This window comes from Pleurodeles waltl, chromosome 5, assembly GCF_031143425.1.
Source record: "Pleurodeles waltl isolate 20211129_DDA chromosome 5, aPleWal1.hap1.20221129, whole genome shotgun sequence".
NCBI classification, from domain to species: Eukaryota; Metazoa; Chordata; class Amphibia; order Caudata; family Salamandridae; genus Pleurodeles; species Pleurodeles waltl.
The window spans coordinates 1309695180-1309716231 of NC_090444.1; the positions used below are offsets into that span (position 1 = coordinate 1309695180).

The 21052-nt window shown below is 43.5% G+C and overlaps 1 protein-coding gene across 2 annotated transcripts in view; it reads right to left on the reverse strand.

Moving 5' to 3' along the window:
- CCNC (cyclin C) overlaps nt 1–21052 on the reverse strand; it is a 174054-nt gene that overhangs the window by 106802 nt on the left and 46200 nt on the right. For both annotated transcript variants that reach the window (XM_069235548.1, XM_069235550.1), the window contains exons 2-4: nt 18222–18328; nt 17232–17316; nt 17028–17097 (exon numbers count right to left, since the gene is read on the reverse strand). In XM_069235548.1, coding sequence (XP_069091649.1) covers nt 17028–17097; nt 17232–17316; nt 18222–18328 — 262 coding nt within the window. The remainder of the gene's footprint in view (nt 1–17027; nt 17098–17231; nt 17317–18221; nt 18329–21052) is intronic.

Sequence of the window (21052 nt, forward strand, 5' to 3'; positions counted from 1 at the left end):
GAGACTGGAAAGTGAATTCTTTAGCACTGGTTGTAAAATCCTACTAACAAACCCCCATAATGGTCTCAGTACTGCTCATTACACTGACTAACTGATGAATTAAGTACAGTACAATAAGCACTTGTTTACAAAACGACGGTGGCAAACAGCAGACATTTAAGCAATTTAAGATACATGACATAGTGGAATTAAGTCACCAAAAACATTAAAGCTCATTGTCACTATTAACATAAGCCACTAATCAAATTTCTCCATAGATGTCAAGAAGCCTCCTCACACGTTGATAAAGAAAATGGAGGAGAAATTCTGGTTTCTGCAGGTCTGTTTTCCATCAGGGTATCTATCTGAATCTTACAGCTGCCATGTGGCCCTACGGTATGTGTGATGCATTTAAGACTGAACACACATTTCCATTAACTGCACTCTGCATGCTGGAGCTACTTTCTATTAAAAGTGTAGAGCTGCAAGTTTTAGGACTTTAAGTGCAGCTGCCTAACATTACAACTGGGAGATCTGCAAACAAGCCATCTGATTTACAACGGAAGCCAAAATGTACTTCCTCTAGATTACTACTATGTATGGAGCAAATATTCAACTTTCTTGGAATTCACAAAGAAAAGGAATATTATTCTTGAAAATTAGCTACTTTCCTCTTTCAAGGAGTACCTGTCTATGAAAATATTTATGCATTTTGAAAAATAGAAATCAGTACATGTCCAAACATGCCATTGGTATCCATATACATGCTTTTACTCTGTCTCCTCAAAAGCATGTTTGGAGCGAGAAAGCACAATACTTTTACAATAGCATACTGAGAAACATCAGAATCAGTGCAACCAAGCGGGCTGAAAAAAAAAAAAAAAAAAACAACAATCCATTGGTTCACAGAGCAACACACGTAGGGCATAAACAGGTATTCTACTGGTAAATTAAAAAATTTACATCATAAATGAAGAAACTGGACAAGCCAGTCACTGCAGCAAACCGATTCTTTTGAGTTTGAATTCACTAAAGGCTAGTTTCACATAATTTGATTTTTAAGGACCATCATGTTTATTGCTCAACACATTTCTTCACAGGAAAGTCTGGTTTTGAGTGACAACAAAATAAGTGCCTAGGAATAACCAGAAGACCCAATTCAGCAACCACAAACTATCCTTCGGTTTTCTCATTGTAGGAGATTGTGGGCAGATGTTTTAATATTCGATTCTCATAAAGCATTTGCAAAGAAAGAGGTACTTTGGTAACAACCTTTCTGGTGGATACTCTAGCTGCAAGCAGATTTCTCACCTTCTGAATATCGCAGACATCAGCTGGAAACTTTTCAACAGCTCTACAGACTGGTAGGAGACGCAGTGTCCATCTTGGACCCCAAAGCGATGCCACATTTATGTTCCTGGAGCCATAAAATGTCCCCACTGATGCACGGACATCCGCATCTCATCCATTTGTTTTATGAGCCTTCAAGGTGTACACAGGAACTGCAATAAATTGACAAAGTGCAGTCCAAAATCTACACTTGGAACCTTATTATTCCGACTATAACGGAAAATCAGCCTTCAATTAAGGAAGGACGATAATGTCAGTGAATAATCTGCAAGTCAATAATATATCCACCAAAACAATTGTTACAGAAGATAGTAACTTCTTTTGAAACAGATTCCACAATCAGTATCCAACCAGGAGGTGAGTTTTAAGGTCTGGTTAAACTAAAAAAAAGTAATGGAGGACTGGGCGCATGAAGGGGCCTTCCCCTCTGCACCTCTGAATCTAAAGGAATGCTTTGCGAAGGTGTGGAGGGAAGCCCAAGTCGCCGCATTGCAGATCACTACCACAGGTACTCCCCTTGCCAGAGCTGAAGAATTCACCCTGGTGCAATGAGTTTGAATGACCTCTCAAGATTCCACTTTTGAGCCAAGGAATAAACACATTTTGATGCACAATATGATCTACCATGACAACATCCTCTTCTGGATGGTTTTACATCCATGAGGCCTGTCTTCCTCTTTAGTGGGTGAAAAACAGTAGGTAGGGTGATGCACTGCCCTAAATGGTGAGATAGACCACTCTGGACAGGAAAGTAGCCGTGGCTTCAATACCCAACTTGCCAGGAAAATGGGAGAAAAGGGAGGTTTGCTCAGTGCATGCAGCTCACTGGACTGCCTTGCTGACGTGCGGGCCACAAGAAAAACAGTCTTAAATCTATGCAGTCGTAAGTGACAACTATGAAGGGGTTCAAAAGAAGAACACATAAAAAATGTGAGAATAAGATTAAGATCCCACTAAGGCACTGTGAAAGGAGAAGGGGGAACATGATGGTGAGACCCTTCAGATAAACATCTGAATAAACAAGAAGGATAGTAGAAAGCTGAGAACTCTTATTTGATGTCACTAAGATGCAAGGCAGTCCCACTCTGTGGGTTATCACAACGTGGGGTGGGGGGCACAAATTAACTTAGTTTCAGGAAGACCATGGTATATAGACTCTGGATAACTCATGTCTTCCACGGAGGGTTACCTTCAGTTGAGCAGAATTTAGCATAGCATTGACGCTACAACAGTTCCTTCACTGTGAGAAAACAGACCCTTCCTTCCTGAAAATGAAGGCATGGTAAATCAAGACAGTGGACCCCTTGTACTTTAAGTCTTGATTTTGTCTGGCCAACCTGAGCACCATACATCAATCCCTGTAGTTCACTAGGTGTGCACTAATGGGCTGAGCTGGAACCCCCAAGAGAGGGACGTGGATGCAAGGAACATTATGCACGCTCCACTACAATAGGTGAGGGAAAGTCTATCTACCTGAGTTCTTAGGATCTGTCTAACAACTCAGTAAGCAAAGACCCAAACTATTTTGCCAACAGGAGATGATTGGAATACACCCACAAAATAGCAAATGGTTGTTTCTTGCCAGATTTGAGATCTTCAATTTTTGGCCTTCGTTATCTCTAAAACCTTTTCTTTTTCAACAAGCTTTTCATTTCGGCAAGTAGCTGCACCCTTGATGCTGTGTAGGTGTCTTCTGCGGTTTCAATATAAGTACCTTTCTCAATCTATAGGTTCAAAGCAGGACAGTACTTACACATAGTTTTTAGTCCCAAGTTACCTATTTAATCACAGATAATACATTCTTTGATTTTAGTCCATGATGCAGACCAGTCTCAGATCTCTGGCTTTTTTCTCAGTTGAGACAGGGCTAAAACAGAGGTTCCTGTGGTTCACTGTTTGTGGGTTTTTGCAGATTGGTTATTAATGGTCACCTGTCCTTTATCAGCAGCTAGTATGTCATCGTTTAGCGCAGAGAGGTTCCAAAAAAACGAACTGAATCACTTGCTCAGGTTATACCAGTGTTCAGCAAATACAACGCTAACGCCTTCCAGAGTCTAGCTACTATAGCAACATAGCCAGCTTTGGGGAGGCATCAGTGATATCCTCTGGCTTTGTTTAAAACCAGGCTGCAGGCTGAGAAAAAACAACTTACTTGAAGTTGATTTACATTTAACGATGCATCTCTTGAGTCTGTCTTCTTCAATTCGCTCACCAAAATGTTTTTTTCTTTCTATGCCCACCAGCAAGGGCTCAGTGATTTTTGTACAAAGGAGACTAGGGTGAGGTATAAAGAATAGACAGGAAAGACAATGTCTTTTCATATGAGTGGATCTCTGCAGGCTTAAAAGATCCCAGATAAACAAGGGTGAGTTGCAACACCTTGAGGTGCCTTTGGGGAGGGCCAGTCGTGGATAAAAAGCCAGCAACACTTCATCCCAGCAGGCAACAGGCTGAATTGTACTAAACACTCTTCGTTGTTTTTTCTCATTAGGCCGTGTTGGTCATGTAGTGATACAATTCTCACTTTTACTGAAAAAAAAAAAAACGAATAAAAAAAAAAAAAAAAAAAAACACACTTGGGATTTTACTCCTAGTCCTCATCTCGAGCACTGTCCACAAGACCCCCCTCACCTGTTCCCCTCTCACAATGTAGTGTAAGTAGGCTTCTCACAAGCCTTGTGCGCACACTACATTCTATCCACTGTATTTGTGATGGCAGAAGGAGACATCACTTTCTCTGTTTCATAGGGCAGTGAATCTATGAGTCTCTTGATGCAGAACACTGACGCCTGTACCACGAGCAGCTGGTCACTCATTTCTTTGCCTAGCTTGTCTGAAAACCTCAACGTGTTTCTTGAGGGTACAAGTATTGCTGTAACTATGTGGATATCCAAACATCTGATCCACTCAGCATAAGGAAGGAGAACGGAATTGCAAGGTAAGGCTGCAGAAAATGCTTTGAATCAAGGCAGGATGGGGAGCTAAGGAAGGAGAGGACATGGAAATGATCCTACACTATTTTAAAGTACTAATTCCTTGATGCTCATCTGCTGTGATCAAGGTTCAGAACTGGCACCTGCCTGTTAAAGTACATACCAGGACATAGCCTGGTGCAAATTTTGTCCAGCCTGGCTCCTTCGCTGTGTGTTTAATCAAACCCATGATCAGTCAATTCCCTTCCTTATTCCATATTCACCCTCTTTATTTCGGCCAAAGAGCACTAGCAAGTCTTCCCTGAGATATAGAAATATCCCCCTCATCAACTGTGATGGCACACTAAAAAAAACAGACAAATGAGCAACCGTCTTAACAGGCTGAACTGAGCAGGATGAAAATAGGAATTGGCAATGTCCGATACTGTTACGATTTTAATACCAAGCTACTCTAAAACAGTACCAGAAGGCAGAAATTTGAGATGGCTATGTCACCTTCGGTCCACAAAACAAACCTTGTGCTCCAGCAACCCTAGTTGTTTCCACTGCATCCACTAATATTTGCAGCAGACTGCTTTCTCAGTAGAGTACTAAAGAGCTGCACCCAACATCACCCATAAGGAGGCAGAGGTACAAATATCACCAGTACAATCAAGAAAAGCACAACCTGCCTCTAATAAAATGCTCTAAATAAAGAATCTAGCACAGCTATTCAAAAAAAACTTTAACACAAACGTATGTCTTATAGTAATATCGATTTGTCGCTTCACTGTCACAATCTATCAAGACAAAACATTTTAATTGGAAGTGATTTATCTCAAGAGAACAGTCTCTTCCCAATCATCTAAAACTCAGACACACTGACTTCAAACGTACCACTCATACTTCACACATCACCCAAATATTTTTAAAAAACAATTTCATTGGTAGCCCCTTTGACATAGAGCACAAGTTAAGACGAGGTGTTTTCATGATACAAAATCAAACAGAAATTCTTTTACCAAACATTCTTAGGACAATAACAATCAGACAATCACGAATGACAAATACCAATAGATTTGCAGCCTATTCACATATGATTCATAGTGTCCAGACATCTTATCAAGGATAGCTCATCAATATTCCATCTTTTAGTCAAAGAGAGAAACACACTAATGTTGACGCACGTTTCTGTGAAAGGTGGATAGCCGACCACCCACCGTCTTCAGGGCACAAGGTGAAAGAGCCAACTGGATAAAGATAGAAGAGGAACAGGAAAGGACATAAACTGCCCACTGGGACTCTGGAAACAAAACAAAGGAAATTACCACCAAACATTAGAGGTCCTCAAACGGTACATGCATATCGCCATTAGAGGTTGATCGAGGGGCGCTAGAGAGCCCACAGCAAGATAGCCGCACCTTAGTGTAGCTTTGCAGGGCAGTTGGAAATATCTGTCGACAATCCTGCCATTCACAAGCAACAGACACAAAAATAGACTGCCCAGGTGCCTAATATCCAAATGTATTGCAAGTCACTAACTACTGGGCCAAAATACCCTGCTGCTGCAGAGTAACAGCATGTGACTCCAAGCCACGAGGACTTGGACTGCAGGGCTGCCCCATCCTGAGCAGTAGGGACTCTGGTGTGGCAACCAGGTTGCGGATCGAGCTGCTGGTGCTACTCATACATACCTGCAGCGGCTGTTGAAGGGCCAAACCAGAAACAGCGAGGTTTGTGACGGCCTGCAGGGCCTATGTTTAGTGGATGCCCCTGAAGTGAGAAGGAGTGTCAGAGGTGGGGCCTGGGAGGGCCGTGTGATTGGTGGTTGTCGCGGCTGGGTGCGAGGTGTGCCGATGTCTCCTCTTGTGCTGGAAGACTGGCAATAGACTTTAGAATGCTGTCCGCTTCACATATTACATGAGAAGACAGGAAGCAGCGCAGATCGGGTTGAGGGGCCTGTGACACCACCGGTGTCTTCCATATATCGCACCCCTGCGCTCAGTGGGAATTAAGTATATATACTGGCCCCTACATGACAGGTGTGCAGGATTGGGGGCACTGTGAGTACACTGTACTGTGGGTGGCTGAGGAAAGGAGAGCTGCTGATTGAGGATCAGCTGCCCTGGTGCCAACCACGGCAGGTCATAAACACTTCAAATTGGGTGGGAGAATCTGACAAGCGGTGCTGTTCCTTGCTGTACTGAAGGAGATAGACTTAAACAATACATCCCCACAAGTTACACTGAGGAGGTGCAGCGGAGGCAAGGAGAGCAACGACCGCTAATGAAGAGTAGGTGCATGGAGAGCTCAAACACGGACTGGCGCTAGAAGGCCTCTGCAACCAGCACTGATCCTAGCGGGGCATATCTGAAGCACAAGGTGACTACCAAGAAATAATGACCATAGCACCCAGCAAACCCTTCCCAAAACCCCCCCCACTCCACCTTTTGTGGTGAAAGGCTGGCACTTGGGGCCAGGTAGGGGCCTGCCTTCACCTCCTAAAAACAGGGCCTGTGTGACTCACAGTAGGGATCGTGGCAAGGCCAGAGCTGAACAGCCAAACAGCCTACACACTTTAAAGAGCATCTGTCGGACATGACCTTTGACCCCGGCCTGCACGGAATGTTAATGAATGACAACTGGAAAGAACTGCAAGGTCATCTAAGGGACATGCGCAGCCTACAGAGTGGCATCCGAGCAACGTGTGCTATCAGTTGTGCAAGATACGCGGGACCCGAGCGCCCTTCATCAACCCGAAGCAGCCACTGTGTGTGCCTCGCATAGCATACCATCACTTCATGGTGGAGGAGGTGCACTACTGTTCCACTTACTGACATTCTCCAGTTGCAACTAAGTGCCAAGCAGGTGAGGGAAAGTAACGTAAATTGGGGGCGTAGGCGAATCATCCATGTGCCACTTCATGTAGAAGAGAAAAGTGACAATACAGCAGTATTAGGCCCTGCCCACTGGAGAAAATGTCTAATAGGCCTCGGGCGCAGTAACATTATAAAATGGGGAAGATAGACAGAAATCAAAAGCGCCTCAATTCTGAGACCTGGAGATCTCTGAAACTGCCATCTGACGCCACGTCAGGAACAGGGCTTTAGCTCCCAGGCTGTGCCCACACTGGAAGCAACACTAGTGGCGATGTGAGTAGTCTCCAATCTATTAACGGAAAGCTAGACATGCTAAATTTCAGATTGGACCACATGGCTGCTAAGCTAGACAAGCAATCCTCATCTCACAGAAGCGGAACAATGAATATCTCAAACAGAAGACAACCTTCAATCTGTTGGCACAAAATGCTTAAACATGGAGTGAGTCTTAGTGGCCATTCAAGCCAAAAATGAGGACCTAGAGATGCGACTGCGCTGAAATATTCTGCACATTACTAGGAATCCTGAATCAACAAACACAGGGAAGATGGAAACATACCTAGAAAGAATGTTGACCGCAGTGTTCAGGGCTGATAACTTATCCCAGCTCCTGGCAGTCAAAAGGGAAGTTAGATCCCTCAAGGCAGCACCGTCTGATGCGCTTCACACCCAGTCATAGTGAAACTCTTAAATTAGCGCAACAGAGATGCGGTCCTTCGACTGGCACAAGACGAAAGAGAAGTCGATTATCAAGGAAATCAGATCACATTCCATCCGGACTTCATGATGCCGGTCCAAGCAGCACAAAGAGAATTCCTATAGGTGATGCGACAGCTACAAAAAGCCGACATACCATACTCCATGCTCTACCTGGCGTGGATGCAGGTCGACTACAAAGGGAAACAGAGCATCTCTGTGATAACCAAAGCTGCTAAAGACTTCATCAACTCACTTTCCCCACGCAAACAAGATTGATGCACATATAAACCCGAGGACGAGGAAACCTAAGTGGGAATACCAACACTAAACACATCTACAATGGAACAAGACTCAAAGGCCATTCCAGGGCACTCCTCCTTTCCATGGAGATGGCAACCTAAAGATACTGACTCAAAAGACAGAAAAGATGGCAAAACTTTGAACTTAACAACCTGGCCACTTCCATACACCTGGAGGGGGGATCCTGGCGACCCCTCAAGAGGGAGTACCCAAGATGCGTTTGCTAAGTACAACTGGATTAATCTGTTTATTTCAAAATGTTTTCTGATCATAATTTCTTTTTTTGTGCACTGTAACATCTTTGGCAAGTTCTGTATCCTGGAAGGGGGGGGGGGGGGGGGGGGGGAGGAGGGGAGTTTAAGAGTTGTTTATTTCTATATCGCCTGCTAGCTTTAATTGTTGTAGGGCACACAACATGATATAACTTGTACACCCATACCCCCCAATTGTATATAAACACCCTAGATGGCTAGAACGGAGGTTAACATAAACCTACTTACATGGACTCAATGACTCCTGCAAAACCAGACTGGTACTCCGATATTTGGATCGACACAATAGTCAAATTACTCTTCTGCAGGAAACTCATCTGACTCAACACACTGACAGTGCAATAGGTTTCAAATAGGCTGCACACCATCTGACATCGTCTTACTCTGCACATGCCACAGACGTATTACTACTGGTCAAACATGGGGTCGCTTTTACACTTACAAACTCCCTGGTCGACGAGCAAGGTCACCTAGTCATTGCCTAGGGGACACCATATGGCACTCCTCTCACATACATATGCTCCAAATGCAGATGAATTGGACTTCTTCTAGTCAATCTGGCAACCCATACATTCATTGTAACCTGTCAACAACCTTTGGGGGTACTGGGGAGAGACACCTGAATAGGTACCTGGACCCTATCGTAGACAGGTCCACTACAGATGACTGGCATGGGAAACGGATGGCGTGGATTGTCGAGTAGGGGGATATAGGAATATGGTCTGGTGGATATCTGGGGCTTATCTGGCGCATCCACCACCCGTCGCTGAGAAAGGGCACATTCATGTTGTCTGCATGGAACATGGTCCAGATTGGACTACTGGCTAATATCCAGAGAGACTTGCCTATAAGCGGGCAACGTAAAACACATGCCGAGAACACGGTCTGACTATGCTCTGGTGCTGCTGCAGTTAACACTAACATAGCACCTGCACCTTTCACGTGGAGGTACCACACAGCGGCACTGCTGGATACAGTGTTTAGAGAAGGAGTTTGCAGGTCAATCGGGAAGGACACTGTGCAAGGTCTTTAAAGTGACGATTTGTATGGGTCTGTATCAGTAACCAGGCCGGGGTGTTGGAAGGCGATTCGCACACAGCTACAAAAAAAACAAAGACACAATGCACTCACTGGAGCGTGATTATGAGCACCACCCTGACCAGGCTATTCCAGCGTCCATTCAGGAACATCTGACAGAATTCAATGATCTTGTAGAAAAGGAATCACAGTTCTTGTTCACCTTATGGTGAAGCAGATATACCTGATCGCAGTCTTTCAGGTAAACTGATAGTGCAGAGATGCGCAGATCCAATTGTGAAAATAGTAGACACATAGGCACATACACACTACTCTCCACCATCCAGGCTTTCGGCCTTTAAAAACTTCTATGCTCAGTTGAACAGCACTTGCAGTACCGCCACTTTAGCACTGGCCTGGCTATCTCCTGGCCAATATGAGTACTTCCTTCAACGTAACACAGTTGATGACATTAAGGATGCTAGCTGCACTCTTCCTAATGGGAAGGCTCCTGGACTGGATGGGCTAACAGGAGAATTTTCTAAAGAATTTGCTAAGCTACTTGCGCCGCATTTGCATGCAATGTATGAAGAAGCTTACCAGAAATACTGCCTCCCTCGATGCATGAGGTCTTATTGTGACCCTCTTGAAACCGGATAAGGCCACTAAGTACTGTGAGCCTTACAGACCACTGTCATTAATAAACATTGACATGAAAATACTTGCTGAAGTGTTGGCGATGTGCCTTCAAGCCACAACTCCCTAACTTGGTGTTACTAGATCAGTCTGGCTTTGTCCCCTACCGCTCAACTGCGCATAATGCATTACTGCACCAAGCCGATCCCACACTGCATGCAGGAGCAGTCCTGCTGGACCTTCTGCCAAAGCCCTTGATTCCATTGCATGGGATTACCTGTTCACTGTCATGATCCTTATGGGAATACCGAAGACGTTCCTGTGCTGGATTTTACTTCTGTGTAGTGATCTGATGGCTTGGATATGTTTAAACGGTCACAAGCTGGATGGGTTCTCAATCGGTGGGGGTGGAGAGGCAGGTCAAGGCTGCCCCCTGTCACCACTGCTATTCGCTCTCACACTAGAACCACTGGTGTCTTATTCGATAGAAGCATGCAGCATCTGCCCTATGATTTTGTTTCCGGCTGCTAAGGATTTCTCTTTACGCAGATGATATGGTCCTAAATGTAAGGGACCCTTAAACACATCTCTCCCCTGTAATCAGGGAATGTGTCAAATTCAAATACTATTCTGGTCTCTGCATCAATTGATCGAAATCAGTTATTTTCCTACTCACATCTTCCACTCAGTGTGTGCTGGATTTTCCCTTGGTCTGGAACACGGACCCGGTCAAGTATCTCAGCGTTTGGATACATAGGGACCCTGACAGTGCAAAGAACGAACTACGGTAGTGTCTCCTCCAAACTGGAAGAGCAAGTTGCCCAATGGTCGACATCACCGCTACCGGATGGAATAGCAGTCATTAAGATGGGGAGCCTACCAACAATTTTATATCTATTTGTAAACATCCCTATTGCCCTGACAGTGTAATTCTTTAAAAGACTGTGTACGTTGCTGGTCACACTGACATGGACGGGAAAGCAACCAAGGATGAGCTGGGACATACTCACAATGCCTCTTGCCAGTGGTGGCTTCAACACGCCGGACTTTCACTTGTACTACCTCCCTGCGCCGGCGCATTTTACCCATTACTGGTATCCATGCACAACTTTACTCTGCATATTGAGGTGGAACATGACAATGCCTTCCCAATTCCACTTTCAGCTATTCTACCACACAAACGGGTGGGGATCCCTCACTCCCAAATAAACACACTGCACTCCACCACTATGGCCTGGAGACGGTTAGCAGGGCGTGCAGGCAAACTCCCATTGTATGCTCCCATGTTACCACTAAAGTACCACCCTGAAATATCAGTATCTCAAGAAGAAAAGGAGCTGCAGCTGCTAACCAAGGTGGGCTTAAAAACTAGGAAAGATGCATACCCTAATGGCAAGTTTGTGACCCTTGAGGACCTCGCTGCATCCCAGAAGGGTACTTCATTACTGGCATTCATATATTACCTCGTCCGTGCGGCTATGCGCTTGCTTTACCTGCAATTCCCAGAAGAGCCACCTATGTGCACTGCATTACAAATTCTGCTCACGAGCACAACACAACGACACCTCATTCCTAACCTCATTAATGCTGAACTGTCGGGATAGAAAGCATGTAGAAGGTAAAGCACTAAATCATTAGAATGCTGTGCTCCCACAACCCATTGTAGATGCAGACTGGAATTTGTTATGTACACAAATTCACACTCACCTCCAATTAAAATTTGAGAATACACTTTACATTTCTTCATCAAATGTACTCCACTTTTATGAAACTCTGCAAATATGGGTTAAAAGATGATACAAACTGTACGAGATGTGGAACTGGGGAGGCAGATTTTCTGCATTTGGCCTGGACCGGCCCCTCAGTAATGCAGTACTGGACAAAGGTCATGCAGGCTTTAACGAATATGGTGACAGAGTGTGTAAGATGTGACCCAGTGGTATGTCTATTGGGACTGACAAAGACCTAAAAAACACTGAACCTGAGGTTTGTGTCGGTGAGCCTTCTGTTGGCAAAGAGGAGGGTTGCACACCATTGAGGGAGTACAGTTCAACCTACTAAGAAGGCTTGGTTTTCAGATATAGTTTGACAGTCCCAAACGAGGAACTGCCAAGAACATTGAGACCTTAGGATATATGGAGCCCACTAAATGCATATCTAATATCGATATCAAGTGACACAAACAAGCCAGCTGCCGCTGGAGGCTTATAACTGCATTTGTGAACAGACCACGGGTGATGTGGGGAAGTTGCTATTACACAAATGTACCTTTATATATTATATGTGTCTGGTATGGGTGGCGCGGGAGCGGGTGATATCGGTGTATAAGATGTTTCTAACCTGTTTGTGAGATATGATTTTTCTTTTGGCAAATGCAACATAAAAATTGAAAAACAAAAACAAAAAAAATCTTAAGAGGTTGATCAACTTACCACCACTGTAATTTATCACTAAAAGATAATGAACCCTTATCAGGGAATGAAAATGCGAGTGCAATTAAACATCATGCTTCAGTATAGCTGGGAAATTGTCTACATAACACATTAGTTATGCAATCATCTATGCGGCAATTAGATGCTCCAGATAGTAAACAAACCAAGATCAAAAAAAAAAAAATGTTAGTGGCAAAAATATTTAATCATGAGGTTTGCCAAGGTAATGATCACTCCTGAAATCTGCCCTATTTGTGGATGGCAGAATTTTGCCAGGCTATTCCACCACTAGACTTTTCTAACCAAAGAACATTTGTTTAAATCTCTATCTTTTTAAATACACTAGCCTGCAACAAAGGGTTAATCTTGGAGTGGTGATTCAAAGCACCAATCTTAGGAAAAGTGGATTTTAAATTATGTTGCAACAAATTAACCTTGTACCTTTTTCTACTGCTAACTTCTATTTGATCACTTGCAATTGGTACTCCGACTCCACTAAGATGCTTTCAAAAAAGTGATTTTTAAAGCAGGTGCCGTCCAACAGTGTTTGTAAACTGCTCTGGCTGGAAAAGAAAGTGGTGACCATCTACCCAAACATCTTCCTAGGAACTTTAAACACTCCGTCAAATTATCCAGCATGTCACTGGACTGTGGCCACTTTGTTGTCAATGCCATATGTTCCTCTTACAATATACATTTGGGGGGCAAATTTATAAAGGTCTAAAAGTTGGATCATGCAGCTGCAGTAAACAAAATTCCTGATTTCTTCTGTCAAAAGGAGAATACTATGTTAAATTCTTAAAAATTAATTGTGCTCATATGCTCCTTATTCTGAAGGTGTAGTTAGTATGTTTAGCTAGTACACCAACATTTCATCTCAAATTATGTCTTTGGTCTAATTAAATATTAATGCCCATTGTAAAGAAATGGCTCCCTGTTGCAGTTACCCCCCACTTTTTGCCTGATACTGATGCTGACTTGACTGAGAAGTGTGCTGGGACCCTGCTAACCAGGCCCCAGCACCAGTGTTCCTTCACCTAAAATGTACCATTGTATCCACAATTGGCACACCCTGGCATTCAGATAAGTCCCTTGTAACTGGTACTTCTAGTACCAAGGGCCCTGATGCCAAGGAAGGTCTCTAAGGGCTGCAGCATGTCTTGTGCCACCCTGGAGACCTCTCACTCAGCACAGACACACTGCTTGCCAGCTTGTGTGTGCTAGTGAGGACAAAACGAGTAAGTCGACATGGCACTCCCCTCAGGGTGCCATGCCAGCCTCTCACTGCCTATGCAGTATAGGTAAGACACCCCTCTAGCAGGCCTTACAGCCCTAAGGCAGGGTGCACTATACCATAGGTGAGGGTACCAGTGCATGAGCATGGTACCCCTACAGTGTCTAAATAAAACCTTAGACATTGTAAGTGCAGGGTAGCCATAAGAGTATATGGTCTGGGAGTCTGTCAAACACGAACTCCACAGCACCATAATGGCTACCCTGAAAACTGGGAAGTTTGGTATCAAACTTCTCAGCACAATAAATGCACACTGATGCCAGTGTACATTTTATTGTAAAATACACCACAGAGGGCACCTTAGAGGTGCCCCCTGAAACTTAACCGACTATCTGTGTAGGCTGACTAGTTTTAGCAGCCTGCCACAAACCGAGACATGTTGCTGGCCCCATGGGGAGAGTGCCTTTGTCACTCTGAGGCCAGTAACAAAGCCTGCACTGGGTGGAGATGCTAACACCTCTCCCAGGCAGGAATTGTCACACCTGGCGGTGAGCCTCAAAGGCTCACCTCCTTTGTGCCAACCCAGCAGGACACTCCAGCTAGTGGAGTTGCCCGCCCCCTCCGGCCAGGCCCCACTTTTGGCGGCAAGGCCGGAGAAAATAATGAGAATAACAAGGAGGAGTCACTGACCAGTCAGGACAGCCCCTAAGGTGTCCTGAGCTGAAGTGACTCTAACTTTTAGAAATCCTCCATCTTGCAGATGGAGGATTCCCCAAATAGGGTTAGGATTGTGACCCCCTCCCCTTGGGAGGAGGCACAAAGAGGGTGTACCCACCCTCAGGGCTAGTAGCCATTGGCTACTAACCCCCCAGACCTAAACACGCCCTTAAATTTAGTATTTAAGGGCTACCCTGAACCCTAGAAAATTAGATTCCTGCAACAAGAAGAAGGACTGCCCAGCTGAAAACCCCTGCAGCGGAAGACCAGAAGACGACAACTGCCTTGGCTCCAGAAACTCACCGGCCTGTCTCCTGCCTTCCAAAGATCCTGCTCCAGCGACGCCTTCCGAAGGGACCAGCGACCTCGACATCCTCTGAGGACTGCCCCTGCTTCGAAAAGACAAGAAACTCCCGAGGACAGCGGACCTGCTCCAAGAAAAGCTGCAACTTTGTTTCCAGCAACTTTAAAGAACCCTGCAAGCTCCCCGCAAGAAGCGTGAGACTTGCAACACTGCACCCGGCGACCCCGACTCGGCTGGTGGCGATCCGACACCTCAGGAGGGACCCCAGGACTACTCTGATTCTGTGAGTACCAAAACCTGTCCCCCCTGAGCCCCCACAGCGCCGCCTGCAGAGGGAATCCCGAGGCTTCCCCTGACCGCGACTCTTTGAACCTAAAGTCCCGACGCCTGGGAGAGACCCTGCACCCGCAGCCCCCAGGACCTGAAGGACCGGACTTTCACTGGAGAAGTGACCCCCAGGAGTCCCTCTCCCTTGCCCAAGTGGAGGTTTCCGCCTGCAGCGCTGAAGAGATCCCGAGATCTCTCATAGACTAACATTGCGAACCCGACGCTTGTTTCTACACTGCACCCGGCCGCCCCCGCGCCGCTGAGGGTGAAATTTCTGTGTGGACCTGTGTCCCCCCCGGTGCCCTACAAAACCCCCCTGGTCTGCCCTCCGAAGACGCGGGTACTTACCTGCAAGCAGACCGGAACCGGGGCACCCCCTTCTCTCCATTCTAGCCTATGTGTTTTGGGCACCACTTGGAACTCTGCACCTGACCGGCCCTGAGCTGCTGGTGTGGTGACTTTGGGGTTGCTCTGAACCCCCAACGGTGGGCTACCTTGGACCAAGAACTGAACCCTGTAAGTGTCCTACTTACCTGGTAAAACTAACAAAAACTTACCTCCCCCAGGAACTGTGAAAATTGCACTAAGTGTCCACTTTTAAAACAGCTATTTGTCAATAACTTGAAAAGTATACATGCAATTTTGATGATTTGAAGTTCCTAAAGTACTTACCTGCAATACCTTTCGAATGAGCTATTACATGTAGAATTTGAACCTGTGGTTCTTAAAATAAACTAAGAAAAGATATTTTTCTATATAAAAACCTATTGGCTGGATTTGTCTCTGAGTGTGTGTACCTCATTTATTGTCTATGTGTATGTACAACAAATGCTTAACACTACTCCTTGGATAAGCCTACTGCTCGACCACACTACCACAAAATAGAGCATTAGTATTATCTATTTTTACCACTATTTTACCTCTAAGGGGAACCCTTGGACTCTGTGCATGCTATTCCTTACTTTGAAATAGCACATACAGAGCCAACTTCCTACACCCATACATTCCTATGGATGCACTCTAACCACGCTAGAACCTGCTATCTACATCTGTGTGGATGACTCATATAAAACCTCGGCTAATGCAGAATGTGCTCCTTTCGACAACAAGAGGTAATTTTGCCTTAAACACATGATTTCCATCCTCTCCCCACCGAAGTTGCTTAAGGAGAGGTTACATAAACAGTTCAATTTGGTCACAAAACAGCAAATACACTGCAGGGCCTAAATAATTGCTGTGCCAGCCTGTTTACCCTAACAATACATGCTGCTCCAATTTCTCAATGCTATATCGGCTTGTCACACAGGAACTTTTCAACCAATGGTCAGATGATTTGACAACTCATTTGCAGTGCTCGGTGTATGAGACTCCCAACCCTCAGGGCAGGTGTGACTAGTGACCAAATCACTCACCTTTAGGATGCTGGTCTCAGTATGCAGGATTCTGTTTTATGTTAATTGAGAGATCATTTGCGCTAGTCTTAATGGAGGCAAGCGCCAAACATGCAAGGGCAACTCCACCTCTGGATCATTTCAGGAATTTTAATTACATGGAGGTTTCTCATTACCGACCCTGTATTTGTCTATTATAAGGTTTCAGTCGGACCCCTTCTCCCTTATTTCCTCCCACTCTACCAACAGTGTCTATACCCCTTTAAAAGGAAACCACAGAACAGATTAATGATAGTTTCAGAATTGGCATCCAATATATATGTACCCAATGTATCCATCAAGAAAGTGAGTGCAGGAAACTGTTATAGGTATGCTCCTTCTATAGGTCCGTCCTTAGAGTTCCATTTTTAAATGACACTTATTTTAGAAGGGCATGCTTGCACAGTTCATAATTTATACTTGGAGTATAGTTATCTCCCACTCATCGAGCAAAATCTGTCCATATAAAGAAAAAGAGGAATGAGAGCAAAGTTGCCCCCACTACACCTAACAGTTTTGCATTTCACAAACATTCCTACCTCTACTTTGGAGGCCAAAAATACACATGTTGGAGCCATTAGGAGCGGATCTATACTTTTTAAAGAATATCTGAAAAGATAAGAACAAAAAAAGAAGTGGATATTTACTAAACAGTTTCAAATATTATTAAAATATTAAGTAACCACAGCCAATACATTGGAAGGAAGAAGCACATAACATCAGCACACAGACGGAGCGCTCACCTGGCATAGAACCTCTTGAAATATACAGTAGCCGTGGCAATAACTTGTTGTCTTAATTTAAGATGCTCTCCTAGGGACTGAATGACTGTAAAACAAAAAGTCAATACACGTTAAACTGCGGCCTGGCTCACAGCTCAACTTCAAGACTCATGAGAAATGCAATCGCAGCATACAATTGCACTCGATGATAATGTACAAACATGCTTGCTTCTCAAAAGAAAACAGCCAGGCTGCGAGTCCTGCAAGAATACTTGCTGGATCTTCATAAAAGGAAACACTGATTGAAAAAGAGTATGCAAGAAAATTTCACTGCTTAAAAAAAAATAATCAAATGCAAATCCTGTAAGTTAAAACTTGGAAACAGCTCACCCAGCAAAAGAAATACATCGCTCGCACCAAGTCAGACAATTAATATGCCTCTGGATGGAAACAACAATGGCCAAACAATGGGTGCTTGTTCCCACTAAGAATCTAAAACGATCTGTATGTAGTCAGTGTCCTAGCTATGGGGGCTTCTAGCTAGAAAAGAAAAAGGTCAGTCTGTGAGTGTCAGCATCTTTGCATGTCCAAACAAAACAATAAAGAACCTAGCATGATGCTAATTCTATTAGGGATGTGTAGTCAAATATTTATTCCTGTTTCACAAAAACAAAAAAAAATGAAAAATACACTGGATAAACGGACTTCCCAAAACATACTTCGTGATAGCTTGAAAAGCAATTGTGGCACAAACTGGTACCCCACTTACCTAAAGGTATGTGTGCACCACAAACAGGGTTCTAATTCATTTTTACCAACAAAGCGCTCTTCGAGAAGGTGGCTAACTGGCTGTGTGGCCAAACAGTGAGTATGAAAATACATAACATTTGTTAGGCTATTAAAGCTTTGTGCAGCAGTAAAGAGCATTGGAACGGGGTTCTACGCATTTGTGCTAATTGTTTGCCCAATAGTGAAATATTATGCAATGTAAAATTTGTGTTGGAACTTTACCGTTTGTAAAAAATATCTGTAGTTTCCAATATTCTTCTTCTGATAGATATTTAAAATCCTTTTGTCGTTCCTTCAGCAAATCTTGCTTATCCAAAATCCATTGCAAACTAAAAATACAGATAAGGTTTACAATAAAATATCATTAAAAAATAAAAACTCTGTAAATAGTATCTATTAGTTCAAAATACTTTGTGTGTGTGTAGAAACTTAAATGAAATTCATTAAAATAAATGTTTAAAATGAGAAATCACAACAAAAAGAGTATGTGCTGAGAGTTTCACCTATTTGACAGAATTTTCGTTAAACGTAATTTCTAAGTTCAGTTGGCAAAGAAGTAGGATCGTGAGCCAACCTGATCCCTAGAAACTCAATCGCCCAGCTGCACCCAGGTAGAACCTGGAAGCTGCTCAGTACAACATCACGCTCAAGTGCAGAATTCAAGCCAGGCTAGAGATGAAACTCGCTAAAGTAAACCTGCATTCTGCATTGTTTTGGGTTTCCAACAAACCTCTGAAGTAAATTTATAGCTGCAGCAGACGTGACCGCCATCATTCCATATGCCACGGTCGGTCTCCAAACTGCTGAGTGCTTACATGGATAAAATCCATCACAATGAGAAGTGTTTTGGGGAGTGGGGCCTACACTGTGTTCCCTGGATTTTGTTTACAATCACGCTCTTACTACAGCAACAGCCTTCCACATAACACAAAGCTTGGCTTTTGAAATACTGCAGCTAGTTAAATTTTATAATGCACATTACAGAGGTATAATATGTGGGAATCTGCAATCCCTATATATTCACATGTATCTAATTGCTTTAGAATTGACTTGTGACTTCTCTAGTCCGTAGACGCACAACTATAACATTACAGTTGAGTTCTGAGGTCACAAGGCCTCCTGCGAGAGACAGTCGCGAGGAGAAAGGCAGGGCAAGGAACAAATTACAGTTTATAAGTGAAACATGGCCTTTCCTTCTACTCTATTTTCTCTAAGAACAGTGATAAGCAGAAAGGAAATATTTATGACAGCAAGGCTTTTGGTAACTTTAAGAATGACAACAGCTTTTTAGTTAAAAAAAAAAAGTAGCTTGCATTACATTGATTCTAGTATCTAGCTGCTATTAGTGTGTTTAATTATGCACGAGCAATTATACTTTTAATTTTCATGTTTGCAAACATCCTATCTCTTTCATGTGATATAAGACAATAAAAATGTAAGCGGTTTACGTAAATGGTGATATGTGACCATGTATTATAATGAACAAAGTACCCCTGCTATACATTATAATAACCATATTACAAATAACCTCGGAGTTCCGTGAGCTTATAAATGTACTTGGCCTTCAAACTCGTTCCTCTATATGGTTATGGAACTCCTCAGTGACTTGCAATATCCTTACAATGTACCACAGGGGATATTTTGTGCCATTCTTATTACTGTCCCGGAAATTGCCTCAGCCTTCTAAACATGCAAATCACCACAGCCAAGTCTTCTGTGAATCTTTCCATTAGAGGCCGCAGCTTAGTCTGAAACATTTCAATCATTAAACTCAATACATCATGTTTATTCGAACATTGAATTGAATCATAAACAAACTATAACATTTTGCTGTGAAAACAAGGCTAATTTCCAAAATCATATAAAGAATGTGAACTACAAGATAAACCAACTTGTTGAAAGGGGTGAAAAATGTGGAGTCACTTAGGTTTTATGTTACAGCCAGGACACCCATTCAATTTCATTTTTTCACAGAATATCAAAAGTATTTTTACAGCCCTGCTAAGCACGAAACAATAATGTTCCCTCAACTATTTTTCGTGGTTTTATGGGTTTGTTGGGCTATCATACAACACATAATAAACATTTTGAGTCAAATTCTACAGCACTGATTGATCTCTTCCTTTGCAGTGAGAGAATTTTTCATTGTTGCACAGCCTGCATGTACTTTGTCCTCTCACTTCCAATACTGCTAACGGGACTATAAGTTCTTGACTATCAGTTCTTCTGGCCAATGGAACCTGGAGCCACTACTGCCTCTCCTGCCACTGTGATCTGCTAACTTGTAATATAAACTAAGGCTTGGTTGGGGGAATGCAAAACCTGGGTAAATTGTGGGGCACTTGCAAGACTCTCAGTAAGCAGGAGGAGCTTGGTTAAGCTAGCCTGTGGAATGGGTATATTCCTGCCGCCTCTTCCCACGCAAAACAGCCATTGTAAGGTACAGTCAGTATTTAGCAATAGGGTACAATGAAAGAAGAATTTACCTTATTCAGCTGGATATTAAAACCCTAGAAAGGAGCGTGTGAAGCCTGGTCCTAGGTATATCCCAAAAAAAAAAAAAAAAATCTGAAATTCCCAATCTGCACTATAGCACGTATAGCTTTCTGTTTTAGGCTCAGCAACTTGCATCTGTAGCTGCATTTTGCAGCTCTGGGAACTGAAAAGACTGGGGAAAAAGGAACACTGCCAACAACCACTTGCCAGCCAACAGCAAGTAGATAACTGGATAGTTCTGCAGCCTACCTTTCTCACATGAACAGTTTGCTTCATGATGTGAAACAGTTTGAAGGAACTGCCATACATAATAGAATTACTACTCTTAAATGCTAAAAGACCAGGCGACAGTAAGTAAAGAATGGCCTGTCAAACGAATTAGTAAAGACATTTGGAAATAGGGTTTCTGGGGGAACAAGAGAATGACCATATAAACTGCATTCTGTATGCCAGCCACCACGACATTCCAGATAATAATAATGAGCACAGGATACATCAAAACAGGCTTAAAACCATAGTATTTCTTGATCCCATATTATTATTCATATATATTCCAA